General features: G+C 33.6%; 1 protein-coding gene across 3 annotated transcripts in view; it reads right to left on the bottom strand.

The window, feature by feature from the left end:
- The window catches only part of JAK2 (Janus kinase 2), a 106,721-nt gene that overhangs the window by 54,332 nt on the left and 41,293 nt on the right, over nt 1-11,096 (bottom strand). For all 3 annotated transcript variants that reach the window (XM_008049297.1, XM_008049299.1, XM_021708160.1), the window contains exon 4: nt 4,450-4,567. In XM_008049297.1, the coding sequence (XP_008047488.1) occupies nt 4,450-4,567 (118 nt within the window). The remainder of the gene's footprint in view (nt 1-4,449; nt 4,568-11,096) is intronic.

Here is an 11,096-nt window from a genome sequence, read left to right as displayed (position 1 = left end):
GCAGCCTCGCCTGCTGGGCTCTGGCAATCCTTCCACCTCAGCCTTCCAAGTAGCTGGAACCACAGGCACACTGCTACCATGCCATGCTAAATTTTTGATTTATTGTAGAGATGAGGTCTCGCCAAGTTGCCCAGGCAGGTCTAGAACCCACAGGCTCAGGCAATCCACTCACCTCGGCCTCCCAAAGCGCTGGGATTACAAACTGAGCCACCGAGCCCGGCGACATCCATTTTCTTAAAGCATCAGTTTCATCATGTGTGGTAGACATGTACATTGCTAGAGTAGTAGCAATGATACTTGAAGAAAATAAAGTGCATTCATGAATTCTTTAAGAGGCTGTTAAATGGCTCAGATATGAGATAACAAGGATCTGATACAGGAAATAGAAGACACTAAAGCCTGAAAAAATTTGATAACTTTAATAACTATATACTGCATGAAGAATAAGTAAAAAAGAAAAAGAAAGGTTCTAGGATTTTGACCTGGAGGATTTGGAGGTATGAATAAAATCAGACTGAACGTGGAAAGAGCAAGGAAAGGACAGAAAGCAAAAGATATGAATAGTCTAAACATAATACTGATTTCCTTTGTAAGAAAAATGCTAAGACTCATGTTAACCTAAAATATCAATATTTAATCAAGGTTTTAAACTTGACAAAAGAAATACAGAGCCTGGTGTATTTTACATATGTATTTCCCTTCTTTTGATGTGATAATTTGTCTCATGAAATTAAAGATTTACTGGAACTGCTAAAAATTAATTGCATTAAAAGAAACAAACATATATTTTAAAGTATATTTACTTAACTTTCTTTTTTTTTTCTTTTTTTGAGCCATAGTCTTACTCTGTTGCCCAGAGTGGAGTGCAGTAGCACAGTCATGGCTCACCACAGCTTCCTGGGCCCAAGCAATCTTCCACCCTTGCCTCCCAAGTAGCTGGGACTACAGCCTCCCAAGTAGCTGGAATTACAGACATGCCACCACACCTAATTTATTTTTTATTTTTCATTTTTGTAGCTATGAGGTCTCGCCATGCTGCCTAGGCTGGACTCAAGCAATCCTACTGCCTCAGTCTCCCAAAATGCTGGGAATACTGACATAAGCTACCATTAAGACAAGTAAACATAAATAAAAGCTAGTAAGAAAAAAAAATCTGGGTAGCTAACAAAATTTGAACTAAGAAATTTACATCTGTATTAGCCAAAGAAATAAGAAAACAGTCACAAAATCAGAAATGAATCAAAGAACATGAATTAAGTATTGTTGTTGAGTAGGTATGAATTAATTAAAAGTCATTCACACACAGTTTATTTGTCATTCATAGTAGTTTATTTGCTAAGCAGCCATATTTGGTAATAAAAGATAATCCCCAGGGGAAACTACAAGGGCATCTCACTTCTGGCTTTTCTTTGCTTGCCTTTTCTAAATCTGCCTTTCTCTTATGTACTTTAAATATGCCTTTCTCTTTTGTACTCTGAAGACGGTTTAGTGGCTCATCTATTTTTTTGGTTACTCAACAACGTCAAGATATTCTTACACTCTGGTAATGCCACTAGTCAAATTTGCATACAATCTATAACATACATATAGTATAAAACAGTAACAGTAATTTTAGAAAAAGCTAAATGCTATCTTATTTATTTTCTGGAAACAGAGTTAGAGAACATTAAGAAACAGAAACATTAAAAATATTAAGAAACAGAAAACTGCATGTAGTACTGTCTAGATACAACTGAGAATTTCACAGTGAAATTCCTTTGCCATATTAGATAAGAAAATCGTTCCCAGAAGGACAAAACTGAGTATTCTTAAATCACTCATAATTTTCCTAGATCAAAAGTATGAAATATTGCAGTATTAATATAAGGCTAAAGTAGCTGAATAAGTAGTTTGAGAAAACTTGCTTTACTTTTTTTTTTTTGTCAGAGTATCATTCTGTCTCTAAGGCCAGAGTGCAGTGGCATGCTCACTGCCACCCCAACATTGACCTGCTGGGCTCTGATGATCCTTCTGCTTCAGCCTTCCAAGTAGCCAGAACTACAGGGGCATGCTATCATGCCCGGCTAATTTTTGATTTATTGTAGAGACAAGGTCTCACCAAGTTGCCCACACTGGTCTCAAACCCACGGGCTCAGGCAATCCACTCGCCTCAGCCTCCCAAAGTGCTGAGATTACAGGCTGAGCCATCGAGCCCGGCCAAAAACTTGCTTTATTAATGAGACAAATAAGTATGCCACTAAAATAAACCAGCTCTGCAGTACAGCTGCAATAATGCACTCATAAAAGCAGCAGAGTCATAATAGCCTATTCCCAGAAGCCTATCTCTTTCCTTCTTTAATGGCTATAGAGACAAAAGAGCTGTATAAAAGTGGACTGGTGGTCAAATAATTTTTGAGAAAGGTGACAAAACCATTCAATGGAAAAAAGTCTTTCAACAAATGATGCTGATAAAACTGGATACTCAGATGCAAAAGAATGAAGTTGGACCCTAAACTTACACAACAGACAAACATTAACTCAAAGTAGATCAAAGACCTAAACATTAGGGCTAAAACTATAAAATTCTTAGAAGAAAACAGGGAGAAAACTTCATAAAATAAAATTTGGCAGTGGTCTCTTGGATATGCCACCAAAAACATAGGCAACAAAAAAAATAGATAAATTAGAACACATCAAAATTTAAAATGCTTGTCTATCAAAGAACACAAGCAAAAGAGTGAAAAGGCAATCTATAGAGAAAACAATATGGAAAAATCATATATCTTATAAGGAGTTAAGAATCCAAATAAATAGCTCAGGCATGGTGACACGTATGTAATCCCAGCATTTTGGGAGGCCAAAGCAGGGAGATTGCTTGAGCCCAGGAGTTTGAAACCAGCCTGGGCAACACAGCAAGACCTCATCTCTACAAAAAAGTCAAACAATTAGCTGAGTATGGTGGTGCATGCCTACTTGGGAGGCTAAAGCAAGAAGATTGCCTGAGCCCAGCAGGTGGAGGCTGCGGTGAGCTATGATCTAGCCACTGAACTCCAGTCACAGAGTGAGATTTCCACTAAAAAAAAAAAAAAGATTCAGACTATATAAAGAACTCCTATAACACAACAACAAAAAATGAACAACTCAATTAAAAAATGGGCAAAAGACTTGAATAGGCATTTCTCCAAAGAAGATCCACAAATGGCCAACAAGTATATAACAAAGTTGCGCAACATCACTAATCACTAGAGAAATGCACATCAAAACTACAATGAGATATCACTTCACACCTAAAAGGATGGCTATTACCAAAAAAAAAAAAAACAAAAAACAAAGTGTTGTTGAGGGTGTGGTAAAACTGGAACACTTGCACACTGCTGGTAGGGATGAAAAATAGTGCAGCCACTATGAGAAGCAGTATGGCAGTTCCTCAGGAAAAAAAAAGACAAATTGAATCACCATATGATCCAATATATACCTACTCCTGGGTATATATCCAAAAAAACTAAAAGCAGAGACTCAAAGAAATATTTGTATACCCATGTTCATATAAAATCAATCCGAATATCCATCAACATATGAATAAACAAAATGTAGTATATTCATGGTATACATACAATGAAATAGTATTCAGTCTTAAAAAGGAAGGAAATTCTAGCACATACTACAATATGGATAAACCTTGAAAACATTATGCTAAATGAAATAAGCCAGACACAAAAGGACAAATACTGGATAATTCCATTTGTGTGAGGTACCCAGATGGGCAAATTTATAGGAACAAAGTAGAATGGTGATTACCAAGGGCCATGGGGAGAGGAAAATGGAGAATTATTGCTTAATGGGTATGAAATTTCAGTTTGGTAAGATGAAAAATACTCTGAAGATGGATGGTGGTGATAGTTGTGTAAAACAATGTGAATGTACTTAATGCAACTGAACTGTACATGTTTAATGATTAAAATGGTCGATTTTATTATGCATTTTTTTACCGCAATAAAAAAAAAGCTGGTTGGTTGCATACCATGAAAGAAATATTTTTCAGTTTGTTAATCATAAACTGAAATAGATCTACTAGGCATGTTAAAAATGTGAGCCATTTCCTTATAAAAGTCTGAAATTGTCCAAGAATTTAAAAAAAAAAACTCTAAAGAAATTTTACTAATATTTCAGCCACTTATGTCTCCACATAAAACATGCTGTAAAACTCAGCTTTTGAAAATCTTTAAAATTATCTAAAGTCCTAAAATAAAGGAAAAGAGTCAATTCAATGAATCTTTATAAAATAGATTCTATTATCCACAAACCATGGGATTAAAAATTAATGATAAAGACTCAATTTTGTTACTTCTCTGGACCTACCATGCAAGACAAAATTGCAATTTTCCCATACATGAAGTTTTTTCCTGATTAAGAGATACATTACACAATAAGATATTTAACACATGTACAAATAAGATAATATAATCACACCTGAGCAAAAAGGTAAGACATGACGAAGTCATCAAGAAGAGGAGCTTCAGCACCTCGAGATATTCCATGCCGATAGGTTCTGCTGCTGCCGCTGCAATACCAATGAGGAAAGTAAAATCTATAAAACAATTAAAACATTTGGTCAGCCTCCAAATAGTTGAAATATAAATATACTATGTATATATAACTACTTCCAGCATATTGAAAGATATAATTATCCCATAATCAAAAAATGTAGCTAACAGTGTTAAATACAAATTAGAGATAAAAAGGTATCTGGACAAGACCATGGTAATAATTTAGGCAAAAAGTACAAGAAACAAAAGTATAAAAATCAGTCTATTGCCTCCTTCAGTGCACAGAATGTAGAAGCAGAAATAGAAAACAGAGAATGTGGAAATAAAATAGTAGCAAAAAGTAATTTGTGATCCAATAACATCAGTAAAGAACATGGAAATGCTAATTTGGTGTGAAAAAAACTGCTTCTTTCAGAGAAATGGAGGTTAAAAATTTGTCCTTCGAAGTAACAAAAAAAATACTCTGTATTTGCTGGGCACTGTTAGGGGAGGCAGGGAGAGAAGAGAGTGGGTGGCATTTAACAACACAAAGGGTACCTGCTCCAGTACCAGGGGGAGTTAGGACCACCTAGAAGCCCAAACTTCACCTACATGCAGCCTACTTATGTAGTAAATCCTCACTTGTACCCCACAAATAAATTACAAAAAAACCTCTGTATTGATTTTTTTAGTAACAGCTCTGTTGAGATATAATTCACATAACATAAAGTTCACCCATTTAAAGTGTATAATTCAGTGTTTTTAGGCTATCCAACGCATTGTATAAACATCATCACAATCTAATTTTAGATTTTCATTCCCCCTAAAAGAAACTCCATACCCATTAGCAGTCACACCCAAATCAGTCTTATCTACTCTCTAGCCATAAGTTCCCATCAATCTTTCCTCCTCTATAAAATGTCCATAAAATGCCGGTTATGGACATTTTATAAATTATATCATATAATATGTGGACTTTCTGTCTAACTTTGTTCACGTCCCATAATGTTTTCAAGGCTCATCCAAGTTATAAAATTTATCATTACTTCATTCCTTTGTAGTTCCATATTAATATTTCATTTGTATGGATATACTACATATTGTTTATCCATCCATGGTAAACATTTGAGTTGCTTCCAGTTTTTTTTACAGTGAATAATGCTTATATAAAGAATCATGTACAATTTTTTATGGATGTATGTTTTCACTTCTCTTGCATATATATCTAGAAGTAGAGTTGCTAGGTCATATGTTAACTCTTTGTTTAACCTTTTTGAGGAATGGCCAAACTGTCTTCCAAAGTGGCTATACTATTTTACAACAGCAATGTATATCCTCTGAATTAGTCCAAATCCTCTCGAATACTCATTACTGTTTGCCTTCTGGATTTTTGCCATAGTAGTGATCAATGATCATCCCATAGCAGTTTTGAGTTGCATTTCTCTAATGACTAATGATGCTGAGCATCTTTTTACATACTTACTGGACATATGTGAGTCTTCTTTGGAAAAATGTCTATTCAAAAACTTTGCCTATTTTTTCATAGGGTTGTCATTGTACTGTTGAGTTGCAAGCGTTCTATATATAATCTGGAGATAAGATTTTTATGAGATATATGATTTTTTACAAACATTTTCTTCTATTTTGTGGGTAGTCTTTTCACATTCTTGACAGTGTCCTTTGATGTAAAGATGTTCTTGATTTTGATAAAGCCCAATTTATCTTTGTGACTTGAGCTTTTGTCATTTTTTAAAAATTACTTCCTAATCTAAATATACAGAGTTTTACTTCTGCATTTCCTCTGAGAGTTTTATAGGTTTAGCTCTTAGATTTAGGTGTGATCCATTTTAAGTTACTTTTTTATATATACTGTGAGGTAGTCATATTACTTCATTAGTTTACATATGGATATCTAGTTGCCCCAGCACTATTTGTTAAAAAGACTATTCTTTCCTCATGAATTATCTTGACACCTTGTCAAAAAATCAATTATCATCAATGTGAGGAATTATTTTTGAACTGTCCAATTATATTCCATTGATCTATACATGTCTTCTTAAGTCAGCACTACACTGGTTTGAATATCGTAGTTTTGTAGTAAATTTTGAACTTAGGAAGTGAAAATCTTAAAACTTTGCTCTTCTTCAAGATTGTTTTAGCTATGCTAAGTCCCTGATTTTTATAACAATTTTATTATTAAATTATCAATCATTGTAATCACAACAGCTAGAATTTAAGTAGGGACTGCACTGGACATACAGGTCAATGTGGGGAGTAATGCCATCTTAACAATATGAAGTCTTCTAAACATGAGATATCTTCCATTTATTAAACATGTTTCCTTAACTTCTTTCAAAGATGTTTTAGAATTCTTAGTGCACAAGTTTTACACTTCTTTTGTTAATTTTATTTCTAATTATTTTTAAGCTATTATAAATGGAATTTTTTTCTTAATTTCATTTCTGGATTGCTCATTGCTTTTGTATGGAAATACAATTGATTTTTGTATACTGATCTTCTATTCTGCAACTGTCCTGAGTTCATTTATTAGTTCTAATAGTTTTTTATTAAGTCCTTAAGATTTTTTATATACAAGATCGTATGATCTGAGAATAGAAATATAGTTGTTCCTCAGTATCCAAAACCTATCAAGATGCCAAAATCTACAGTACTCAAGTTCTGGACAAACAATGGCATAATATCTGCATATAACCAATGCACATTTTCCAGTATTTTAAATAATCTTCAGATTACTCATAATACCTAGAATGCAAATGCTACTCAAACAGATGTTACACTGTATTGTTTAGGAATAAAGACAAGAATAAAAGTCTGTACATGTACAGTACAAGCTCAATTTATTTTTCCAAATATTTTCAATCTGTGGTTGGTTGAATCCATGGATGTAGAACCAATGCATACGGTGGGGTGACTTTAGTTTCACTATTTCTTTTCCAGTCTGAAAGCCTTTACTTTTTCTTTTCTTCTCTTTTTTTTTTTTTTTTTTTTTGAGTTGGAGTCTCACTCCGTCGCCCAGGCTGGAGTGCAGTGGCATGCCTGCAGCCACCCCAGCATCGACCTGCTGGGCTCAAGCAATCCTTCTGCCTCAGACTTCCAAGTAGTCAGAACTACAGGTGCGTGCTACCATGCCCGGCTAATTTTTTGATCTATCGTAGTGATGAGGTCTCACCAAGTTGCCCAGGCTGTTCTTCAACCTGTGGGGTTTAGGCAATCCCCTCACCTCGGCTTCCCAAAGTGCTGGGATTATAGGCTTGAGCCACTGCGTCCAGTCGCCTTTTATTTTTCTTGTCTAATTTCTCTGGCTTGGATCTACAGTATAGTGTTAAACAGAAGTAGAGTACACATCCTAGTCTTGTCCCTGATCATGGGAAGAAAGCATTCAGTATTTCACCATTAAGTATGGTAAATATGGTGTTTCTTTTGGATTTTTTTTATAGATGTCCCTTATCAGATTGAGAAAACTCCTTGCCATCCCTACTGTTATTTTTATAATGAGAGGATGTTCGTTTTTGTCAAGTACTTGTTTTGTGTCTATTGAGATGATCACATGATTTTGGTCCTTTATTCTAATAATATGATGTATTACATTGATTTTTGGAAGTTACATCAACCTTGTATGTCCTGGGATAAATCCCACCTGGTCACGGTGTTTAATCTTTTTATATACAGGTTGAGCATTCCTAATCCAAAAATCTAAAATCTGAAATGCTCCAAAATCTAAAAGCTTTTGAGCACCAATACAATGCTTAAAGGAAATGTGTACTGGAGGCTTTCAGACTTCAAATTTTCAGATTTGGGAGGCACAGCCTGTATGTATCCTGAAAATATTCTAAAAAAGTTTTTAAAAAGATACCCAATCTGAAACACTTCTGGTCCTAAGCATTTCAGATAAAGAATATTCAACCTGTATTGCTAGATTCAGTTTGCTAATATTTTGGTGATGACTTTTACATCTATATTCATAAGGGAAATTAGTCTGTAGGTTTTTTTCTTCTGGAAGTCTTCCAGGGTAATACTGAGCTCATAGAATTAACTGGGAAAATTTCCTCCTTTTCTTTTTTTTTTTCTTTTTTTTGGTAGTAATGTAATAATTCTTCTTTCGATGCTTGATAGAATTCACCAGTGAAGTCATTGGGCCTGGGCTTTTCATATGAGAAGTTTTTTATTGTTGTTGCGAATTACTAGTTCAATTTATTTACTTGTTATAGATCTATCTATCCAAACTTTCTATTCCTTCTTTTGGCCAGTTGTGATATTCTGTGTCTTTCTAGATATTAGACAATTTCAATTATTTAATTTGTTGGCATTAGATAATTAATCATGAGAGATTGCTCACTTCACCATATAGTTACAACTATTCGTCATTCTCATAACTACTGACACTGAGGATTTTTCAAATGGCTATAAACAATCTGTTCTTTGGAGAAATAGTTGTTCATGTTCACTAAGTAATTATTTAATGGATACAGTGTTTTTAGTTTTAGATTTGTAAGAATACTAGCCTTATATTTGATTTGTTAAAACTACCTTTAAAGTTTGCCTTTTCAAGCTATAGAAAGCTATAGCTATCACAATAGCAAAAACATGGAACCAACCATGCCGCCCATCGAAATTGAACTGGGTTAAAAAATGTAGTATATATCCACAATGGAATATTATGCAGCCATAAAGAAGGACAAACATGGACTTCACAGCAACTTAGATTAATTTAGAGTCTGTCATACTCAGTGATCTATCACAGAAACAAAGAGCAGAGTACCATATGTTCTCACTCATAAGCAGACCTTGAACAATTATCATAATACTATAAGAAAGGAATTGGCAGTAGTGAGAAACTGCCAGGGGAGTGGGGGGAGGGATTGGCAGTTGAGGGAAACTGCTAGGGGAGAGAGGGGCACACCTCATCAACAAGGGTACCTGTATAATAAAGATTTGTATACCTAACCCTTAATTGTACCCCACATCTTTAAAATAAATAAATAAATAAGTTTGCTTTTTCATTTTAAGAGTTTATTTTAACCTTTAGAAGTTTAAAGTTTTATTTTCAACAGAAGCAATCATTCTCGTGTGATTCATTCTATCATTTTCCAGCTTAAATGGTATTTTACCATGAAATTGATAGGTGTTCAACTCCAATTCAGACTTTTACAGTTTGATTTTTTTTTATATTTCTATTTATATATTAGTCCAATCTTTAATCAAATTATAATTGATCCTGATATACGCTATAAAGAAAAAGTTAAAATTTTACTCAAACAGCTAACCAATTACCCACAACCATTTATTCACCAATCTTTCCCTTTCCCCACTGACGTGAAAAAATTTCTTCATATACAGTATGATGTTTCTATATGTATGAAGGACTATTTTTAAGCTATACTGGTCCTATCATTCTCTTTATTTAGTTATGATTCTGAACTTAACTATGTGACTTTAATAATAATATCTCCTGGGAGAAAATATATTACAATTGCCAAATAGGTCTTCTTTCCCATAGCTATCTTATTTAATTAACAATTCTAAATTAATATTGTAATGTGTCACATTCCTTGAAGTGACTTTTTTGGGATATTGATTGGATTAGAGTTAGCACTACATTGTAAGAGAAATCAATCTCTATAATATTCTGTCAAATCCAGTATTATGTACTAATTCTTCATATTTTTAAATAAGTTTCTAAGTTCCCTGTCTTGTGTTTTCGTATTAAGATTATTCCTACATAGTTAAGAGTTTTTGTAGCTATTTTGAACAGGATCTTCTTTATCCATTATAAGTTATAACTGGCTGCTTGTATATAAGAAAGTTATTGATTTTTGTATATTTATTATTTATTTGAACACTTACTCAACTCTTTTCAATAATTACATAAAAAATGATTTTTAACTCAGTGAAAATTATACATTAGAAATCAGCAAATTCAAAGACATCTAACTGCATGTTTTTATACAGAATAAGGAAAGGAAAAGAAGCAAAGCAATACTAAAATTTACTGAGAGCTCATTAAGTGATAAGCACAATAATAAATGCTATATATACATTATCTCTTTAATGAGGTCCACATGAGGTGGTTAAGGGGCAAGCTTATAAGGTAAACTAGGCCTGAATTTGAATCATGACAACCATTTCCTAGATATGAGATTGTGAATTTATTTGAGTAATATCTCAAGCACCAGATTTTTCATCTTGAATGTGAAACTATTAATACCTTATAAAGTTGTAATGAAAATTAAATAATACACATAAATGCTTGGAAAATTACAAGTATTTGAGAGACACAGATCAAACATTTCTTTGCCTCATCCTTTTGAGCAGAAAAATACTTCTAGATTTTTCTAACTAGGTATTACCATAAATTATTAGATAAATTAACTTATGATTTGAGGCCACAAATAAAGACTGGAAAAAAATCTTATCTCCCCTTCATGTCAACTTTTTTAAACAATTATTTATAAAGAGATGTGAGAATGCACTTTATTGCACAAAGCATCACATTTCCTTAGAAAGCAGTAATATTTTAAAAAAGAAGAAAAAGAGGCCGGGCTTGGTGGCTCAGCCTGTAATCCCGCGCCT

Source organism: Carlito syrichta, unplaced genomic scaffold (genome assembly GCF_000164805.1).
Source record: "Carlito syrichta isolate Samal-C Ts95f unplaced genomic scaffold, Tarsius_syrichta-2.0.1 Scaffold131632, whole genome shotgun sequence".
Taxonomy (NCBI): Eukaryota; Metazoa; Chordata; class Mammalia; order Primates; family Tarsiidae; genus Carlito; species Carlito syrichta.
The sequence above is the reverse complement of the archived record's forward strand: the minus strand, read 5'-3'. Positions and strand labels throughout refer to the sequence as shown.